The sequence below is a fragment of the Ascidia mentula genome, chromosome 5, assembly GCF_947561715.1.
Source record: "Ascidia mentula chromosome 5, kaAscMent1.1, whole genome shotgun sequence".
NCBI lineage: Eukaryota > Metazoa > Chordata > Ascidiacea > Phlebobranchia > Ascidiidae > Ascidia > Ascidia mentula.
Window position 1 is genome coordinate 17,857,489 of NC_138570.1, and position 20,729 is coordinate 17,878,217.

The following is a 20,729-nucleotide window of genomic DNA, read 5'->3' on the forward strand; positions in this document are numbered from 1 at the left end:
AACAAGGTCTGTCATTTATATTTAAAGAATATTAAAGTTTGCTCCACTTCCACGCTGGCAACTTGTTATGTTGAGGTATGTTCAACTGACATCTGTACAGACTTTGGGCTCCATCCACTTTTACTGTTTCACCTTCAAACAAGTGGTTTTCATATTAATATTCACGTAAATATGAAGTAGCATAAACAATTCACATGCACTACTTTCTGTAACAATGTTAATTGAGGTCAAAAATAGGTTTTGCACCATGACAACACAACTTAAAAGTAAATAAAAAACACAAAAAGAGTATTTGTGAGCATTATATAGTATGATGAAAAGCTTACCAGTCATAAAGGCAGCTGCCGGTGAAAGTATGAAACACACAAGAGAGGAAACCTCCTCAGGTGACCCAAGTCTACCGGTTGGTTGAACTTCTCTGGCTACACTGAACACATCCGTCGGATAGTTAGCAGCTGCTGTCTCGGAATAAATTGTTCCTGGAGCAACCGAGTTTATCCTAATTCCCTTATCTGCCCATTCCAAAGCCAATGTTTTAGTAAGATTGTCGACAGCTGATCTTGCAGCACCACTGTGTGACATCATAATAAATCCACGCCACATGTCAACCACAATATTCACTATGACACCACCATTTTCACCCATCCACTCTCGAAACGTGTGCTGACAGCACAAAAATGTTCCAGTCAAGTTGGTTTCAATTACTGCATTCCAACCTTTCAGGGAAATATTTTCAGCAGGACATTGAAACTGCCCCCCACCATTGTTGACCAAAAAGTCAATCTTTCCAAACTGCTTTACAACAGTTTGCATCACATGCTGCACTTGTTCTTCCCTTCTAATATTGCATTGTATTGGCATGACTTTACCAGTGATTTTAGGGTTCTTGTTCATTTCTTCGGCAGCTTTCTTTAATCTTTTTTCATTTCTTGATGCAATGACCACATTACATCCCAAATGGGCCAACTCCTGTGTAATTGCGGCCCCTATTCCAGTTCCACCACCTGTTACTATTGCAACTTTACCAGAAAATAGACTGGGTTTAAAAATACTTCTGATGGCCATTGTTCATTAACTGAAAACTGTCCTATTAAAAAAGGCACATCATTAACAAATATATAATTGCAAAGAACAAATTAATGGAAAGTTCCCTATTGTTTAAATTTAACACAGATCTTTGCAAACTCTCTGCAAAAAAAGTATGCATAAAGAAAACTTGTATCATAAGCCTATTATCAGTTGTTCATTAACATTATTGAACAAATATTTAAACTACATGCCACGGCAACTCCCCACTGTTTGACAAAGTTGAAGCATGACATATGCCAATTCGAAACCTAAATTCGCTTACTTATAAACATAAAACTATAAGAAAGACTAAAAAATAATGATTAATGATCGTATTTCCGGAGTATTGATTTGGGGACTATTTTTGCATTTAGCAGTCACGTGACAAAAACGTAAACAAGCCAAGCGTGTCAAATGCGTACTTCGGAACACGTGCTGCATTGTTTCATATTTTGCACTCAGTTTAGATGAAAGAAATTAGCGTTGCTTTAAATATGAAACAGTGCTTTTTTAATTTCTGGTACCAGTGCGTTTCACATGTAGACGAATCTGGTTTCTATGTACAACTTACTGGAAAAGAATTTGGGTCAACTAAACTGAATTTAGTCAGTAAATTTTATTGTGTTACATGAACAGAAATAAAGTTTTGTATTTGTGCATTATATTTACTTACATGCCTAAGTTCTGAAGGTTTGTTTTCATCCATTGTTAATTGCATATATTATGTGCAAACCGCTGATGTTTTGTGTGTATAAAAAGTATCGGTTGATTTTTGGTGGTGGATTGTTGATAATATAGCAAAAGTATGTATAGGCATGACATTTTGTTCACCTTGCTTACATACACAAAAACAACTAGGCCACTCATATTATGTTTCACAAATCACAGTGTAGCCTACATGTAGATTTGAAGTGTTTAATAAAAACACGGCACATATATTGGTTGCAAACCTGAAATTGACATGGCAAATCTTCCACTACCTGGTCATGGCAAATACTATGATCTCAATGTTCCATGCGAGGAAACAGTGTCTTCTGTGTCTAAGCGATTGAACATGCTTGTATACTTGGGATATGAAGTGGTTGCCCTTACTCGATTTCTTCCAGCATCAGCCCCAACCAAAGGTTGGATATGGTTGCTTTTACTTTGCAAGACATCCAATTTTTTTCATGAATCATGACAAACATAGGAAGTAATCGTTTGTTGATAATGGCTTCTAACCCCCAAAAAGTGTTGATTTAAATGACTGAAGTAATTGTATATTTTGGCAAAACTTGGTGCAACAATAATGAAATTGTTGGTTATTCAGGAAAGAAAAAGTTGGTTATCCCAGAACCCCCTTCCATGATTGAACTTGATGAGGAAGCGAAGAAAATTTTGCAAGATAAGGATGCCCAACTTATGCAGTATACAAGAATAACTATTGAACTAGCTGAACTTGACGATGTGCGCAAGGTGAGATTCTTTGTAGCTACAAATGTTATTAACTGTTCGTGACTACTAGTAGGTGCTGTGTGTTGATTAAAATGTGTTTAAACATATACATATGTGTTTTTTTTGTTAGCTGAGAGCAGAAGTAAAAGTATGTATTTATTTTCCACCTGCCCTTTAAAGTATCACAGAAACAGTGTGTGTAGGTAAGGGAAGTTGTTACATCTGGTGCTTATGACCTGATCGCGGTTTTGCCAGAGACAGAGAAACTCTTTCACTCATGTTGCACTGAATATAACATTGACATTATTTGTATTGATGGAACTGAAATTCTTCCCTACATGCCACGACACAATGCCATCAAATCAGCCATTACAAGGGGTCTCTTTTTTGAGGTACATTCATGAGTTTTTCTGTTTCAATGGATTAATTAGCTCTGTGTTTCCACTGACAAAGTTTTTTCCCACATTCACGTTTATGTGGCTCAATGTGATAAACATTTCTCTGCTTAATGTTTATTGTGTTGGGTTTATTTCTTAAAAAACTACAACATTTTTCTGTGTAGTCTGCAACCAAAGAAATTGCTGAGCTTTAAACAATAATGTGTTTAAGGTGCTACATAGTGCCACAAATCGCACTTTCATTGTGGCAAGGTTATACAGAGATGTTTTTCATTCAGAAACAAACAAGAAAAGTTTGCATTTTGCTTGATATAGGGGTTAATTTTTTATGCAAACGATTCCTTGCAGGTCTGTTATGCACCCATGATCAGAAACACCACAGTTTGTCGTCACACGATCAGCAATGTGATAAAGTTCAAAGAATTCAGCAAAGGCAAAAATCACATCATGTCTGGGGCTGCTCAAATACCTATGGAAGTTCGTGGACCGTGAGTGAAATTGTTTTCTTATTGTTGCGCTGTCTCTGATAATATATGTAAAGCACGTTTTTTTGCAATGTTAAGAACAGAACATTAAAACTATTTTTAGATCATTGTGGCACATTTTTGGAATCAATTTTAAGTGTTCACTAAATTTGCCTTTTTTAGGTATGATGTTGCTAACATCAATACACTTTTCAACATTGCCAAAAACATTTTGGGACACACTGTTTCAAAAAACTGCCGAGCTGCTGTAGTGCACGGATTTTCACGTAAAACGGCAAAATGTGCAATTTACGTCAAAAAGTTGGCTGGGAACACAAGCATAAGTGAAGGAAACGAAGACGAAGCAAAAAGACATACTACAGATTCGCCGCCGATAAAAAAGAAAAAAATAACGTAATATTTTACTGTTCTTTTTTTTCTGCTTTCAAGTCAAATAAACATTTTCCCACAATACTTTCTTGGGCCTTACTGGTGATCAACTGTTGCTTTGAGACAAAGTCTGTTGTATATTTGCGCGGTTGTTTGACACTAAACACTAAATAAAATGTCATGGGCATTGATTAAACCATAAACATTATATTGAATCAAGCACCCGTGTAAAGGTGCATTCCTCACAGAGAATCAGCGTCTGTCGCAGGATCGCAACCGATTGTACTGAATGTAGGCTATCTTCTATGTAGATGTCGTTAATGATCGATGTGGTATAACGGTTTGCAACGCTCCCATAAGTTTGTAAAGACACACGAAAATGAAAGGAAATATTGTAGGGATTTTAGCTCGTCGTGATTGGAATATTTTTAATATTGTGTTTTAAACTTGGTCTTTCTACTCTTTTACATTTACACCCGTCTTTCTGGCGCCTTCACTAGTTATCTCACTTGCGTTACGTCTTTCATCTTGCGCTACTTCTTCTAAGTCCCCTTTGGTGCGTAATCGCAGCAATTATCTCTTTGTTTCTCTCTCGTCTTTGATATATCCCTATATATTTGCGACTGTTTCCACAAATAAACAGATCTTGGTTCTCGGTCTAACAGATCGCAATGTGATCACATAGATCACGGTTTTCGTCTCACACCGAACTTCGCTCCAAGACCAAAACCATCGGTGTCGGGACCTGCTGCCAACATGGCGTCGAAAGCTTGATGTCGGGTCTTCGCCCATGCGACCCTTCTGTATGTAACGCAATACACGACAACTGAATTGTCCACCACCGTGGGGGTAATGATAATAGGACGACATATCGCGGTTTTGTCATTTTCTACCCATGTTTTTATACAAATAATCACGATGTATTATTGTTGTTGAATTGAAATAATATTGGATAGTTAATTAAAAAATATGCCAGCATCAATGTGTTATTATTATAACATATGTAAATAAGCAGACCGATAAATATTTTCTAGAACTACACAACATAAAAACCAAACACAAAAAATCATAGGTCACGTGATAAAAGGTAAACAAACAAAACAAATTGACAAAGCACAGAGCGAGCACATGAAAAAGTCGAAATTTTATTCACAAGACCATTTATTTTCTGGTCAAAGCGACATGATATTTGTTTTGAATAAATGTACCTAACTGTTTTTGCAGATTGCAGTGCAACATATTAGTGCAAGAGCATTTGGTTACATGAACCTTTGAAGTCATTTTTGAAGTTGGTTACATGAATTGATGAATATGGATTTTCTGCGTTTTATTTTGTTTTGTGGATATCTGCTTGCTGCAGCCAGTCAGCAAGAAAACCAGAAGTTATTTTTTAAAAGCGACAGACCACCTCCACATAAAAAGCTTGCTTTAACAGCGAGGTATGTCGTGCATAAATCCAACTGGGGAATTGTTGGAACAATTGCCACCCACTTTGGCCGAACTGGAACTCCTTTTACCAACATTTGGTCCATGGCAGATGGTACGAATGACAACAGCACTGGTATACCATACTTTTACATTATGCCCAGTGATGTAAGCATCCAAGACCTAATGAAAAACAACTCAGCTTCACTGACTGTCTCAGAAATTGGCTTGAATTATTGTCATGTTCATAACTACGACCCTGAAGACCCACGCTGTGCACGCATGTCAATTATGGGAAAAATTGTTAACATCACAGACCCTGATGAAAAAAAGTTTGCTTTGCATGCACTATTCACTCGACACCCAGAAATGGTGGATTGGAGTCAAGCACACCAATTTTATCCTGTACGTATGAATATTGAAATGGTGTGGATGCTGGATTATTTTGGACCAGGTCATATAATCCCTGTCAAAGACTATTTTGCTGCTAATCCATTAGCATAACCAGCAAAATTGATATTATTTTTGTTAAAAATCATTTTATCATCCTAGATATAAAACTGTTTTTTTGCCAGTAAAATTTTCCTTTTTATTATTGTGTTGATGTTTTGTCATATTATTGACTGTGAAAAGTATTGTACATGACTACCCATGTTGTATAAATATATCTGCTGATTACCTGTAAAATATTTTCCTCGAACCAAATTCAAAGAATAATATGAGGCATAATAGCTTGATGCAAAAGCTCAAAAACAATTTAATGACAAAAAATTTCATTGGACCTGACGTTGAAAACAAATAACAGCAAATGTTGTTATGTATTATGTGGTGTCTTATCTCTATGTACATTTCCAACACCTCAATGCTGCCAGTTGAAGGTGAATGTTTTGTTCTGGGATTGTATGAATTTACAAATGTTATTTTGTGATTGTGTTACGCTGTGTCTACATTTCAACAATTCATGCATCTGGTTCTGAACGGCATAAAATGTGGCGGCGCCTTGGCCTACTTGGATAACATTATCGGATAATTTTGACCTACATTTGCCCTGCTTGTCCGATGTATAAGAAGTGGGGTTAAGCTGAAACCATCTAAATAGGCCGAGTTTTAAACGCAAGTTGACTTCCATGGACATATCTTATCGAAAAGCGGCGTAAATTGTGACCCAAACGAAGGAAAGACCGTGTCTCAATGGTCACCGCCACGAACTAAAAGACGCTTTCCAATTTCTCGGCTTGACGTCAAACTATCGCAAATATATACAGAATTATGGGCATATCGCCGCCCCTCTTCACCGACTTACGGAAGAAGTAAACAGTTTCGTATTGGATAAATGTTGTCAGAATGTTTTTGGTGATTTCCAGTTTAACTTCGGCGCCCATTTTACAATACCCAGATTTCGTACAGCCGTTTGTGGTCGAAACAGACCCGTCCGATATCGCTGTAGGATGTCTTTTTTCGCAGAACGTGGACGATGGGGAGAGGGCCTAGGGGGTGTACTGTTTGTACACCCCCTAGGACTGACAATTTAGCAGTTAGTCTTTGCAAAAAAACCCAATGTGCTGTCTTAATGCAGCTGCAATCAATTTTGTTCAGCGTCCCCCTTCATGAGTCATCAGACCCGGCAATTGTTTTTGGCAAACAAGACAAACTGTAACCAGGTGCACAATGACAAATGACTTCTAAAACTCAATTTTTAGGATTTAATTGTGAGATACGGCCTTAAGACCAATCTGTATCGAAGCCATCTTCTAGGTCGAAGGTTTTTTCTGCGAACAGATAATTGTTTCCCTCGTTGGTTATGACAGTCGAAGGAACATTACGGACAGTGCGCAAGCTTGGTGGAATATTTTCCGCGTTTGACTACGACATTCAACATGGACCGGGAAAAAATATCGAAACGCCGATGGACTGCCACGTGTACACGACAGAGGTGCAAATCCCAACTGCCCATACAAAACGACAGAAGCGGTCATGGTACAGGTGGTGGACCTTAATACAGCGCGTGTATACAGTCTATGAGGACATATTACGGCTGACCAAGAATAGGATAATGACCTCTCCATTGTACTGGATTGGTTGGAAAAGGTATGCGTTCCAAATGCAAGGCATAATACGTTGTCACGCCCCTTTAACTCGACACTGGTGATCGCTCTTCCCTAGACTAAGGAAAGATTTTCTATGGAAACTGATTTGGGGGTTGATGTCGTACTGAAAGTAGTTCTTCCTCCAAGTTAAGGACAATGGGTTATGGTTGCACTACACGATGACGCGCTCGGAGGTTGGCATCATAGATATTGTGAAGACTCGGAAGTCGCCGAAAGGTACAACTGGCACAGGAGGATCTAAGACGTAGAGCAGATTTGCCGGGCATATGTCTAATGTCAATGTTTAAAAAAAACTGTATAAAAACAAAGGTACCATTGATCCACTCTATGCAGCATGTTGAGGTTGATGTGGTTTAATTGTCCTCAACCACTCACGCGACCGGGGTATTAGTTTATTTTGGTTGCATACGGTATATTGACCTTACTACTTAATTCGTTCGTGCTTGGCCGATGCGTCAAAAAACGACAAACTAATCAGGTATTGCTGAAATTTTCGCCTTCTTCAATTATTTGTAAAACGAACAATAAAATGTCGGTTGAAACTTGCTGTCTGAGCTATCCCCCGTTGCATCCGATGTTACTCCTATACCGGTATTCGGTGTTACGCCGGTTCTAATTACAACAAAATAAAGTATAGGAATGTCGTGCACAGTAATAACCATAAGTTTTCTCGCCCTAAACGCTAAAAAAGTGCTTTGCGACCACGGACGTCATTTTTAAATTAAAACCTCGGGTTTTGCGTATGTTGAATAGCCCGAATAAAAAAGCATATTTATTGAATGTTTTTTTTTTCAGGTGGAAGATTTTTACCGAGAAATTAGTAACGGACGAAAAATAGCTGATTATAAATTTAATTGACTTAGTTTAAGATCAAGATCTACTTACGGAAGTTCACTGAAACTAAAATCGTGAAATTAAATATTGGTGGCGTTTCGGGTATAAACAGAAACAAACCTAACAGATCTACCAGGTCGTGCACCCACGTTAATATTGTTTTAACCCATCAAGCAAATAACAAACGTTACACATGTGTGTTGTTTATTAACTCTAATTAAGACGACAAATGTAGCGTTCCGTCCTGTTTTGATGTCAAGAAGAAATGACTCCATCAATCAACATACGAACGTCGGCTATCTGCGCGAATAATTTTTTTGGTAAATTATCAAAAGTTAAGATTTCGACTCGAACTTGGGACTTGGAGTACCTTGTTGTAAACATTCAAGTTATCACATGAATCTCGACCGTACGACACAACCCCATGAAGGAAGAGCTGATTTCCTTGATTGGGATGGCGGCAGAAAAGACCGCCTCCAAAGTCGCCCTTTGAATAAAACGATTTTGTTTAAAACTGCACAAAAATTTTACTTCTTGCCACTGGGAATTTTGTTGACGTCACGTAGACGAAACTCATTATCTTAAAAAGTTGCTTGCCACTGCTGGTTTCGTTACCTGAATTGGCAATTTCGTACATCACTAGTTTTCCCTCGACATGTTTTCACTAGATCATTATAATGCATATCATAAATACTTACAACGCAAAGGCCTGCCCCAGCAATGCCTTCAGCACAAAACTTTGGGTCTCCTGCAGACACGCGAAAACTTCTCTACGATGCATTTAACAAAGAGCAATTTGTGATCGGAACGATGTCAGAGGCAAGTTGGAGCAATACGTCGGAAAGTGGGACCCTCACGGCTGCAACAAAATTATGTTTGTCAAAAACTTTTAATATATAGTTTTATGACATAATAGATGCTCATTTTTTATATTTGGTTTAAATAATCCTAAACTAAGGAGATAAAATATCATTTTGTGATATTTACAATACAATGTCGAAGAAATAGGGCTCATACACGTGGTTCACTGCAAGAGCCGGTGCAGAACTGCATGGCTAATGGTGTGTGTAAGTTAATACAGAAAGCTGTATACAAACTGTTCTTCCCCAGCCCGCTAGGTAGCAAGTAGTCCCGGCAAAAGGAATTGCTGTCGTCGTCTGTTCTTGTTCCATCTGACACCAAGTTAACTGGCATCACAAATTGGTTGAACGTAGCTTTTCTCGACAGCTGTCGAATAAACAGTTCACGCAGCCTCAAGTAATGCACTTTCTTTTGATTACATTTCGTAATGTTTTGCGCTTTGCTGTTGTTCAGTTTTACAAGAGGATCCACATTTATTGCAATATCAATGTTCTTTCGCAAGCAAGCTGCTTGTAGTTGAATAATGAACAGTCTGGCTAGTATTTGCGTACCCTGTAAATCATACTCATGATTTATATAAATACAAATCTTTAAGGATTTTATACAAAAAAATAACATCCAGATAATAAATGTAACAGAAAAAATTACTTCGGGCTCTGGCGCATTCCAAAATACCAAAGAGTAAAACCAACACAACCCAAACACAATTCATTATACTATTCTTCAGTAACCAAAAGTAACGCAACCGAAAATAACTTGAAATTGTTTCGTCTGATACCCATACAACTCTTCAACCTAGTACGCGAATACAAACATAACACTATAGTCTCATTGCAGGATATCTGAGGGACAATTATGCAGGATGCTTCATCCCTACAGTATTATCTCCTGTTGATTCATGCATTGTTTGTCAAATACGGCTTCAACCTCCTTGAAAACGCGAGCTAATGCACTTATGTATTAACATTATTGTATTGTTGTGGTTTAATACACTACATAAACGGAACGGAACAGAGGTGCACACTAACGTAGGTTACAACAGATTGCCCTTGGTGGCACAGAGGATAACTTAAGTTGGGGGGTCACGTGACACTACTACGTTGTACAAGCACTAATGCGAAACACACTACATCCCCCTTTACTGAAAATGCAAAATCGGAATTACAAGTCCTGACGAACGGATGGTTTTACCAACCGACTGGAAAGCGTACGCAGTTCACGTTGTTCTGGAATCGGCCGTATGTGTCGACAGTTACGTCGCAATGACCGATTTGGGGTATCGACGATGCAAGAACGTGGAAGTGAGGTTTAAGAACGTACAATGCCTCCCTCTCCACCGATCCAAGCGTACGTTTCCGGGAAAAGTTCAGGTAGAAGCCGTAGCCGTTGTCGCTTGTCGTAATTTTGCTTGATTTCGAGATCTTTAGCTCTGAAACTCGATAAATAAGACCAGTTATGGACAAGGGACGACGTCCAACACGGAATTGTCGTCTTCAATCGTCTTCCCATCAACAACTCCGCTGGGCTGTATCCGGAAGCCAGCTTTGTAGCACGGTAAGAAAGCAACACCAAATAGGAGCTTCGGCTTTGCTTAGTGGACTTTTGACCCTCTTTACAGCCCTCTCCGCTTCTCTATTGCTTTGTGGATACCGTGGGCTGCTGGTCTGGTGAATGAAGCCATATTCGTTGGCGAAACACTGAAAAATACATAGGAATTGTATTGCGGGCCGTTATCCGACATCACTATGTCTGGAATCCCATGGCGGGAAAAATAGACTTCAAGTGACTGATAATGTCCGATGAGCTCGTGCCATGAGCGAGTAGGAACATCTCAATGAACCTCGAGAAGTAATCTACGACCAATAGATATATTTCACCTTGGAAATACAGCAAATGTGTTCCTACTTTTTCCCATGGTCTACTGGGCAGAAGAAAAGGAATCATTGGTTCTGCTGGCATATTTGTATTCCTCTGACACTTAATGCAGCTGGAAACAAATTGATTAATGTCGTTGGTAATACCTGGCCACCAGACGGAACCTTAGGCTCTCCGTCCACTTCTCCATCCCCTGATGTCCAACATGTATACTGCGCAAAATTTCATTTCGCAGAACTTCAGTAATGACAGGTCTGGAGCCTTTTGAGAAACAATCCGTCAACAACAGTTATATCGTGGCGCAGTTGAAAATATGGTTGCAGCGAATCGAAATCGACTCGTTTAGGCCAACCGCCTTTAGTAAGTTGAAGAATTTTTTGACTTTATACGTCACACTTCGTTGTGTCACAGATTTGCTGTATCCGTGTTTGAGATGCGGGAATGTTAGCAATTACCGCAACAACGTTTTCTTCAATCTCATGTTGCAAAGTAACCTCAATTGCAGAGAGCTACTTTGGAGAAGGCGATCTAGAGAGTACATCAGCAGCATGTAAAGAATTACCAGGTACATGAACTTTTCGCACGACCAAGCTACTGCCAAAGATTCTTTCTCAATTTGAGCGTATACCTCTGTTCTGTTTTCGTTAATGCTCGTGATGCGTAGACCGTTTCTTCGCTGTAATAAAACAGCCCCGAGTCCATACGATGATGAATCAGCAGAAACGAGTGTTTAAGGTTTTATACATTTACACATATGCGGGCTGTGTTGCTTTTTTTGCCAGAACAATTACTAGTGTTTGGTAACATATGAAGGCCGACTACTATAGGCGAAAAGATTATTATCTAAATAAAATTGCAATTCTGTTTTCCGCAATATTCGAACTTATTTGCTTCAGTTTTAGAACCTTGCAGGTTTGCGTATCTGATCGTGCAGAACATAAAATTCACGGCAACACATCAGTAGCTTGCACTGGGAAACGAGAAATGAAGCAGTCAGGCATCATGTAAAATAGCGCAGATTTCCAGACCCACAACTACCGACAAATTGTCTTTGCAAAAAATGATAAATTAATATCATGTACAGCTTGTTGTTCCCATTTTTTGGAAAGAATATTTATAAATTATCAAATCTCTAAATCAACGTAAAATTTCTATTTTTAAACTGCAAAAAAAAATTGCGCACATGTGATTATGCAAAAAAAATTATATCTCATTTCCTAATTTGATTATTATTTCTATTTTCATTATAATACCTCTAGTGGCACGGTTTAAGTTTTAGTGTTACTAAGTGACGCTTGAGAAAAAATGTCAGAGTTTTTGTTTTTTGTTAAAAATCATTTATTTCTGTAAACACGAAAACAAAACACAAATAACTCGGGAACAGGAAATAGTTTTCGTGTTGAGATTCTGCTTCAATCCGGATCACTGGAATCTGGATCGGATGAGGGGAGGGATCACTGTTGACCTTCATCCAAACCAAAAACTCTCGGCTGAAAAAAGTCACAAAAAGTTTAATTTTATGAAATTTCACAAATAAATGTTTTCATACAAATATAAATTAAATCCTCACAGGGTTTTCCATATTAGCTCGTGCTTCCTTCACCATCTTAATCGAATCTGGATCCATTTCGCACCAACTCAGATACAACTCCTTCCCAACCTTCGGTAAAATCTCACAAATTTTTTTCCCGTCGTCTTTTCCGCGAAACTCGTTTCCACCCAGGTAGAGAATTTCCAACTATTTAAAATAAAAACATTGTTTGTTGGAAATATTTCGACACTATTTGAACCAGGGAGAAGCAACATTTTATCCCAAAACTAAAAAGATTCCGTGTTTTTTCTTGAAATAAATAAACTTTTGCAAAAAATGCCAGGGATTTAAAACAGAATCTTGGTTACAAAATAAATAAAAACACAAACAAACCTTTGGTTTCATTCTTTTTATTGCTTCACAAATAATCGTTAAATCTTCGGAGTTCAGGTCGCAAACCCCCAGCACCAGCCACAAATCATTTCTTGTAACTTTTGGTAAAAATTCCGCCAAAACCTGAACGATTGAGTGAAGTCGGGTTGAGGAAAAATCCAACATCATAGGACAAAATCCGGCGATTTTTTCTTGGTGGCATTTTTGGATTTCTTTCAAATCCAGAAAAAAATCTGAAACAAAACAAAAGAAAGTTTATTAAAAAAGCAGATGTCTGGTTTCCAGTTTTAATAAAATCACTTAAACTAAAACTTACTTTATTCTTGCACAGAATTCCCCACGTTTAAGTCGGATTTAATCAACACAAGAACCAACAAATCAATCCAATATAAAACGTTCAAATTATCACAAAATATAAAAATTACACGACAGAAATAAACGCGTCTTTCCTCCACAACATTTAATCACAACTAAAAAAACTGCATTGAGTGTTCGGTTCAAACAATGACTGTGTGACGTAACAAACCCACCCATTGTTACGCAAATAAATGTTGTGTTTACAAACACGCATTAAACTGTTGGCATTCATTTCATTTACTCACTCAGTAGATCGTATTTCTCGGGTTGGGATTGGAGATATCTTGAAAGCGCATCCAATAATTTCGCACGTTTGTCTGGAAAACAAGAAACAACAACATTTGCAATAAAACTGTTGACATGTATTTGGTTGGACGAATTATTTCTACTCGTATGTTTTTCATTTCGCAGAACTTCAGTAATGACAGTTCTGGAGCCTTTTGAGAAACAATCCGTCAACAACAGTTATATCGTGGCGCAGTTGAAAATATGGTTGCAGCGAATCGAAATCGACTCGTTTAGGCCAACCGCCTTTAGTAAGTTGAAGAATTTTTTGACTTTATACGTCACACTTCGTTGTGTCACAGATTTGCTGTATCCGTGTTTGAGATGCGGGAATGTTAGCAATTACCGCAACAACGTTTTCTTCAATCTCATGTTGCAAAGTAACCTCAATTGCAGAGAGCTACTTTGGAGAAGGCGATCTAGAGAGTACATCAGCAGCATGTAAAGAATTACCAGGTACATGAACTTTTCGCACGACCAAGCTACTGCCAAAGATTCTTTCTCAATTTGAGCGTATACCTCTGTTCTGTTTTCGTTAATGCTCGTGATGCGTAGACCGTTTCTTCGCTGTAATAAAACAGCCCCGAGTCCATACGATGATGAATCAGCAGAAACGAGTGTTTAAGGTTTTATACATTTACACATATGCGGGCTGTGTTGCTTTTTTTGCCAGAACAATTACTAGTGTTTGGTAACATATGAAGGCCGACTACTATAGGCGAAAAGATTATTATCTAAATAAAATTGCAATTCTGTTTTCCGCAATATTCGAACTTATTTGCTTCAGTTTTAGAACCTTGCAGGTTTGCGTATCTGATCGAGCACAACATAAAATTCACGGCAACATATCAGTAGCTTGCACTGGGAAACGAGAAATGAAGCAGTCAGGCATCATGTAAAATAACGCAGATTTCCAGACCCACAACTACCGACCAATTGTCTTTGCAAAAAATGATAAATTAATATCATGTACAGCTCGTTGTTCCCATTTTTTGGAAAGAATATTTATAAATTATCAAATCTCTAAATCAACGTAAAATTTCTATTTTTAAACTGCAAAAAAAAATTGCGCACATGTGATTATGCAAAAAAAATTATATCTCATTTCCTAATTTGATTATTATTTCTATTTTCATTATAATACCTCTAGTGGCACGGTTTAAGTTTTAGTGTTACTAAGTGACGCTTGAGAAAAAATGTCAGAGTTTTTGTTTTTTGTTAAAAATCATTTATTTCTGTAAACACGAAAACAAAACACAAATAACTCGGGAACAGGAAATAGTTTTCGTGTTGAGATTCTGCTTCAATCCGGATCACTGGAATCTGGATCGGATGAGGGGAGGGATCACTGTTGACCTTCATCCAAACCAAAAACTCTCGGCTGAAAAAAGTCACAAAAAGTTTAATTTTATGAAATTTCACAAATAAATGTTTTCATACAAATATAAATTAAATCCTCACAGGGTTTTCCATATTAGCTCGTGCTTCCTTCACCATCTTAACCGACTCCGGATCCATTTTGCACTCATACAGACTCAACCACCCCCCAACCTTCGGTAAAATCTCACAAATTTTTTTCGCGTCGTCTTTTCCGCGAAAATCGTTTCCACTCAGGTCGAGATTTCCCAACTATTTAAAATAAAAACATTGTTTGTTGGAAATATTTCGACACTATTTGAACCAGGAAGAAGCAACATTTTATCCCAAAACTAAAACGATTCCGTGTTTTTTTTTCTTTAAATAAATAAACTTTTGCAAAAAATGGCAGGGATTTAAAACAGAATCTTGGTTACAAAATAAATAAAAACACAAACAAACCTTTGGTTTCATTCTTTTTATTGCTTCACAAATATTCGTTAAATCTTCGGAGTTCAGGTCGCAAACCACCAGCCACAGCCTCAAATCATTTCTTGTAACTTTTGGTAAAAATTCCGCCAAAACCTGAACGATTGAGTGAAGTCGGGTGAAGGAAAAATTCAACCACCGAGGACAAAACCCGGCGATTTTTTCGTGGTGGCATTTTTCGATTTCCTTCAAATCCAGAAATAAATCTGAAACAAAACAGAAGAAAGTTTATTAAAAAAGCAGATGTCTGGTTTCCAGTTTTAATAAAATCACTTAAACTAAAACTTACTTTATTCTTGCGCAGAATTCCCCACGTTTAAGTCGGATTTAATCAACACAAGAACCAACAAATCAATCCAATATAAAACGTTTAAATTATCAGAAAATATAAAAATTACACGACAGAAATAAACGCGTCTTTCCTCCACAACATTTAATCACAACTGAAAAAAACTGCATTGAGTGTTCGGTTCAAACAATGACTGTGTGACGTAACAAACCCACCCATTGTTACGTAAATAAATGTTGTGTTTACAAACACGCATTAAACTGTTGGCATTCATATCATTTACTCACTCAGTAGATCGTAATCCCTGGGTTGAGATTGGAGATATCTTGAAAGCGCATCCAATAATTTCGCACGTTTGTCTGGAATTTGGTAGGGCGGTTTGTTTTTGCCTTCGTTTTCTAGAAACACAGCAACTGTTTTCTTTAAGCTGAGCGGAACCTGTGCATTAACAAGCTTTAATCCAATCTGTATTTACATCGTGTACTTACGCAACACTCCATGATGCTTAGGATGCAAACGGAAAGATCTTGAAAGTGCATCCAATAGTTTGCCACTATTGCCAGGAAAATTTAATACATTTTTAGGGAAAAAGAATTGTAGACATGCATTTCGCTTTACAAATGACTTTTACTTATTGTCTTTGCATCCAAATGTGATTTTCATTTCTATACAGGCCTGTATTCAAGCTTTACGTGCATTAATATGTGGTTGCACGGTACTGAAGTATGATCTTATTTTGGTGACATAACATAATTGTAAAATTGTGAGCAACATTGGTCTGCATACCTGTTTGCTGACTCCCAGAATCTGTGACGTTGCCAACAGAAGTAGCATCACACTTAGACTCATAACCAGCCTCAGCATTGTCACATCTTGTAGCTGTATGGAAAACAAATACATCAACAAAGTAAATGTAATTTATATATTGATGGTTTTGACTGCTTTACTTACCACTTGTCTCTCCAAGCAAAAGGCCACAAGTAAACCGTCGCGTCATGGCCCAGTGTGCGTTTCTAACCAATTCTTCCAGAACTTTGTCAAATTCTTTATCTGGCATGAAGAAGGAAATGTAGTAAGCCCCGAGGAATTCCTGCAGAGTTTCATGTGAGTAGTAAAAAATTGCTTCGGCACCATCAAAAACTTTTCGCTGTGGTAACCAGGAATACTTGGGTAGTTTGATAATAACATTTTGTACTTTGATATAATCCAGACCCACTTCAGAGAGGTCTGTATGGGTAAACACAACAGTTTTACGAGCCTTTCCATTATACGCCATTTGGCCAAGGGCTTTTATCACAAAGTTTGTATCCTTGTCCTTCGTATGTTCTGCCACATCAAGTTGTTGCAAAACAGCATTAAATATGTTGGTAATTGTGCCACAACTGTTTTTGTCACCAAACAAACTGGCATACAAAACAAATTGCAAAAGTAATGGATTGCGACAAAAATTTAGCACTTCTGCAGATTCAGTTTCAAGTTTTTTCCACAGTTCACTTGCTTTTTCACCAGCATAAAAATCAAATAGCTTTTTCATGTTTTCTGCAGAGAAATCATGGACGTTAATGGTGGATTTTGGACGAATTTTCACAGGAATTGTGAGCAGGGAATGGGGGCGGGACGTAAATATCAAAGATGATTTTTTGAAGAAGATTTTTCCGCAGAGATTGGCAACAAGTTGTTGAACTGTCAAACGATTTTCGTAACTTGCACTTATTGCTGTCATATTTTGTAGCGACCATGTTGCCTGATCTAACCCATCAAATATAAAAACACATTTTTGAGCATTTCTTTTCATCCATTTAAATGCAGCATCTAGTACAGTTTGTTCAACATCAGGAAACTGTCTATCAAGTATAAGCTCTTGTAGTGTTAGTTTTTCATCTCCAAAGTTTACATACATGAAGCTTAGATGCACCACCAAATACTTCTTTTTCATGTGCTTAATCAGTTTCTTGGACATGGTGCTCTTCCCTGACCCCGCTGCTCCAACAATTGCAAGAAATTGATCACCTTTTTCAATTGTGGAAATCAATTCCTCAAATGTTAGGGGTTCGCCCTGACCATGGTCTACTTTGTCCTTTGCTGTTGGTGGAAAATTGGACCTTTCATTTTTGGTATCGATGCCTCTGTAGAAGTCAATGACCTCTAGGGAAGGATTGACATCAGGAACTCCCTCTTCACATAAACCAGGAAGAGGAACCACAGCCTTAAGATCATTCTGTTGATTTTTGATGATTTCGATGGCTTTGAGCTGCCTTTTCTCTGCAGGCAAAATAGACCAGTGAACACAATGTTTATATTGCAAGATCTTATTCCAAGTTTGCAGTTCAACTGACTTTAGGAGAACAAAAACATTTCATTTGTTTTATGACATGGTATAGACACTGCCTCAATGTTTACAATAATTTTGTGCTTACTAAAATGTACGCGACCAAAACTAATTGCCACCCCTTCTGATTAAATATCTTTGTTGGCTAAACTTTTTGAATGTATCCCTGACCTATAAATTATAGTAAGCATTTCATTTTACCTTCATCTTGTTGCTCTGTGGTGTTTGATGAATCTTATTACAAAAATATAGTTTTTAACAGTTGAAAACTGGAATTGGATTATAAAGTAGCTGGCTTTCAAAATAGGAACATAAACATAATTTACAAACGGATGTCTTTCTTTATGAGCATGTTCAGTGGTTGTTAACTATGACATGTATTTGTAATACCTGGTCTATTGTAGATTTTTGTTAAATGCACATCACCCTGAACTCCAACAATGCTATCAGCCATGTTTGCTCCCTGTGTTGATAATTGCAGTGAAGGACCTGGTTAAAAAACATAATTTAACACAAATCAAGCAAAGGAGGGCGCAGAAACTTTTTTATTCTCTGATAACTTCAAAGCATCCTGCAGAAATATGTTACTTTGAACAATAATACCATAACGTTATTCACAAATTAGTTGGTCTCTGTGGTTCAGTTTCAAAATCGGCCTCACGTTTTGCATCTGGCATTGGTTTACTCGGGGCTTCAGGGCTCGACATGATGAGTATTGGCTGTAGCTTCTTTCAAATGCAAAGCAACATCAAAATATGACAAAAATTTTTACTGCAAACAAAAACAGAAAAATTTTTTTTTCAAACTGAAACTTGAGTTAAGTCATTCAGTATCATTAACAAATTGTTTTGTCATATAGTTGCAAATAAGTCAACGAATTACCAAAAATCTACCACCGCCAACAACTGACTTCGGTTGTTAATCAGCATTAATCTCACACACCAACGCTGGTAGCAGAAACTACCACAGTATGTACATACAATAAAAAATAACAAATTCTATGTTAAATGCCCTTCTGGAATTACTGATTTACAACAAGTAGATGTTCACAGTTTACCAAAGTTAAAGTACACCTTTTGCTATCTGGGCTGGTTTGCGATCTCAATTATCGTTGCGCAGACGACTGATGACGCTAAGTAAAGGTGGCGCTATTGAGTAACCATAAAAATATTCCCCCAAAAAACTAAAGAAACTAAATATTGTTATCAATGCTGGGTCGATTTTTTAAATGCTTATTGCTTATATTATTCCCAATTAATGACATTGGTATTAGAAAGCATTTTTTCGAATAGCTTAAACTACAGTGTCGACAGGCTAATAACATTTTTCCTGTATAGAGACTGGCGTCATGACATGACTCAGCTTTGTTGTACAACATAAAAAAACAATGTTTACCCCTGGTAACGAGCAGTTTTTGTTTTAGATTGGTGTTGGGCCGACCACATACACTTTAAACTCTATTGATTGGTTTTGAAAAAGCAGTATTTTAAACGCCGCTTACGTGACACAAACATGTTGTTTCATGGCGGGTCTGAACTTTGGCTGATCCAGTTTCTCGATTTGTTTGTTCAGAAAACATAAAAGCGAAGCTGAATGCGCTGGAACTTTTGACGTCACACCTGACAAACAAACCTTATGTACACAAAGACAGATGCCTTTTTTAACTCATAAGTGTGGCGAGAATGACACAATGCACTAATGTTTTTCGTTTTGCTTTCTTTGATTATCTGTGTTGTTTATTTAAAGCAGTCTTTATTACGTTTGCGCAGAACACATCCCACAATTCATTTGTTTTTCATCGGTTTGCTGCACTCACGTTTTATCAAATTCCTAATTGGATTTTCTGTAACGCTTCATTGGTTCACGTGCAAGTCGTTGATTAATTGATTGGCCGGTGCAAGGAGTGATGCGTGAATGACCCGCTTTTTTCGGTGTGCGTCGCGCTGTACAGTGTTGCCAAGCGAGCATTTTGTTGTCGCCCATTTAGTGAAACCAGTGTAAGCTATTTTGGCCTAAATGGTCGTTATTGCAGGTTCCGGGCCATTTCTGGATTAGGGAGACAGGGTTAGCGTAATGACCTTATTTGAGTCTCTAGGGTTGTATTTGGTAATAAGGGGTCGCCGCTTAAATTCTACTAGGCTCAATTCACGCCCTGTCGAAATAATTCCGTAATAACTTGGCGAGGAGCCAGGACCTTGTCACCACACCCACTGGTTTCGCTAGCTAGACTCGGGTGTAGTGTCTTTTTTCACGGTCGTTTAACAATGAGTTTTAACTTTTTAATGCAATCGAATTGTGCTGCGAAAGTTTCGAAGCGACGGATCAGGTTAAAACGACATTTGTTCCTGGCATCCATCAACGATGACATAAAATGGTCTATAGAGGATGGCTAGGGCAACCTCTGTGCTGTCGAATACAAAGAACTAAAGAAACGAGCCTTGCACCATGGGACCAATGCCGGACGATCAGAGAGGCAACGCGAAGCACTCATGACGCGTGCAATTGCCCAGGGAAACTGGACGCTCGTTTCTCCATGTCCTCATGACGCTTCATTTCGACATTGGTGATCGCTCTTCACTTGACTAATGCAAAAAGTAAAGGAGTTGTGCGTGGAAACTGATTCCGGGGTAAAGATTGTGCTTAAAGTAGGTCTCCCTCTAAGTTTAAGACAAGGGGTTATTGTTGCACTACAAGAGGACGCGCTCGGAGGTGGGCATCTAGGAATCGTGAAGACCCTCTCGAAAGTCGCCGAAAATTACTATTGGTACAGGTGGAGTTAAGCAGTAGAACAGTTTTGTCGGGGTTGTATCGAGTGCCAATATTATTACAAAAAACGCACAAAG

At 38.0% G+C, this 20,729-nt stretch overlaps 3 protein-coding genes and 1 pseudogene across 4 annotated transcripts in view; 2 read left to right on the forward strand and 2 right to left on the reverse strand.

Annotated features, from left to right (window-relative positions):
- Nucleotides 1–4: 4 nt before the first annotated feature.
- Nucleotides 5–1,079, reverse strand: LOC145902201 (peroxisomal trans-2-enoyl-CoA reductase-like). The gene is made up of 2 exons (XM_082990081.1): nucleotides 327–1,079; nucleotides 5–132 (listed from the first exon to the last, which is right to left on the reverse strand). Exons 1-2 carry the CDS (start codon nucleotides 1,063–1,065, stop codon nucleotides 32–34), a joined length of 840 nt encoding a protein of 279 aa, XP_082846207.1. The 5' UTR covers nucleotides 1,066–1,079; the 3' UTR covers nucleotides 5–31.
- An 884-nt stretch (nucleotides 1,080–1,963) lies between these two features.
- On the forward strand, nucleotides 1,964–4,465 carry LOC145902197 (ribonuclease P protein subunit p30-like). The gene is made up of 5 exons (XM_082990078.1): nucleotides 1,964–2,192; nucleotides 2,378–2,523; nucleotides 2,706–2,894; nucleotides 3,249–3,388; nucleotides 3,548–4,465. Exons 1-5 carry the CDS (start codon nucleotides 2,030–2,032, stop codon nucleotides 3,780–3,782), a joined length of 873 nt encoding a protein of 290 aa, XP_082846204.1. The 5' UTR covers nucleotides 1,964–2,029; the 3' UTR covers nucleotides 3,783–4,465.
- Nucleotides 4,466–4,982: 517 nt separating this feature from the next.
- LOC145902211 (protein CREG1 pseudogene) lies at nucleotides 4,983–6,115 on the forward strand (annotated as a pseudogene).
- Nucleotides 6,116–14,689: 8,574 nt separating this feature from the next.
- LOC145902176 (uncharacterized) overlaps nucleotides 14,690–20,729 on the reverse strand; it is a 171,509-nt gene continuing 165,469 nt past the window's right edge. Inside the window, exons 1-9 of one of the 2 annotated variants that reach the window (XM_082990051.1) lie at nucleotides 18,548–18,656; nucleotides 18,277–18,375; nucleotides 18,088–18,120; nucleotides 16,509–17,819; nucleotides 16,344–16,436; nucleotides 15,845–15,955; nucleotides 15,242–15,474; nucleotides 14,885–15,052; nucleotides 14,690–14,804 (exon numbers count right to left, since the gene is read on the reverse strand). In XM_082990051.1, the coding sequence (XP_082846177.1) occupies nucleotides 14,769–14,804; nucleotides 14,885–15,052; nucleotides 15,242–15,474; nucleotides 15,845–15,955; nucleotides 16,344–16,436; nucleotides 16,509–17,819; nucleotides 18,088–18,120; nucleotides 18,277–18,375; nucleotides 18,548–18,593 (2,130 nt within the window). In that variant the 5' untranslated portion in view covers nucleotides 18,594–18,656 and the 3' untranslated portion in view covers nucleotides 14,690–14,768. Of the gene's footprint in view, nucleotides 14,805–14,884; nucleotides 15,053–15,241; nucleotides 15,475–15,844; nucleotides 15,956–16,343; nucleotides 16,437–16,508; nucleotides 17,820–18,087; nucleotides 18,121–18,276; nucleotides 18,376–18,547; nucleotides 18,657–20,729 lie in introns of those variants that run through there. The other variant, XM_082990050.1, reaches the window with a different exon arrangement.

Bases quoted from the DNA above. Each gene is read 5' to 3' on its own strand.
- LOC145902201 (XM_082990081.1), bottom strand. From the start codon at position 1,065: ATGGCCATCAGAAGTATTTTTAAACCCAGTCTATTTTCTGGTAAAGTT. The intron at 133-326 runs GTAAGCTTTTCA...ACTTGTTTGAAG, and splicing joins GGCAGCTGCCTTTATGACTG to GTGAAACAGTAAAAGTGGAT.
- LOC145902197 (XM_082990078.1), top strand. From the start codon at position 2,030: ATGGCAAATCTTCCACTACCTGGTCATGGCAAATACTATGATCTCAAT. The intron at 2,524-2,705 runs GTGAGATTCTTT...CAGTGTGTGTAG, and splicing joins AACTTGACGATGTGCGCAAG to GTAAGGGAAGTTGTTACATC. The intron at 2,895-3,248 runs GTACATTCATGA...GATTCCTTGCAG, and splicing joins CAAGGGGTCTCTTTTTTGAG to GTCTGTTATGCACCCATGAT.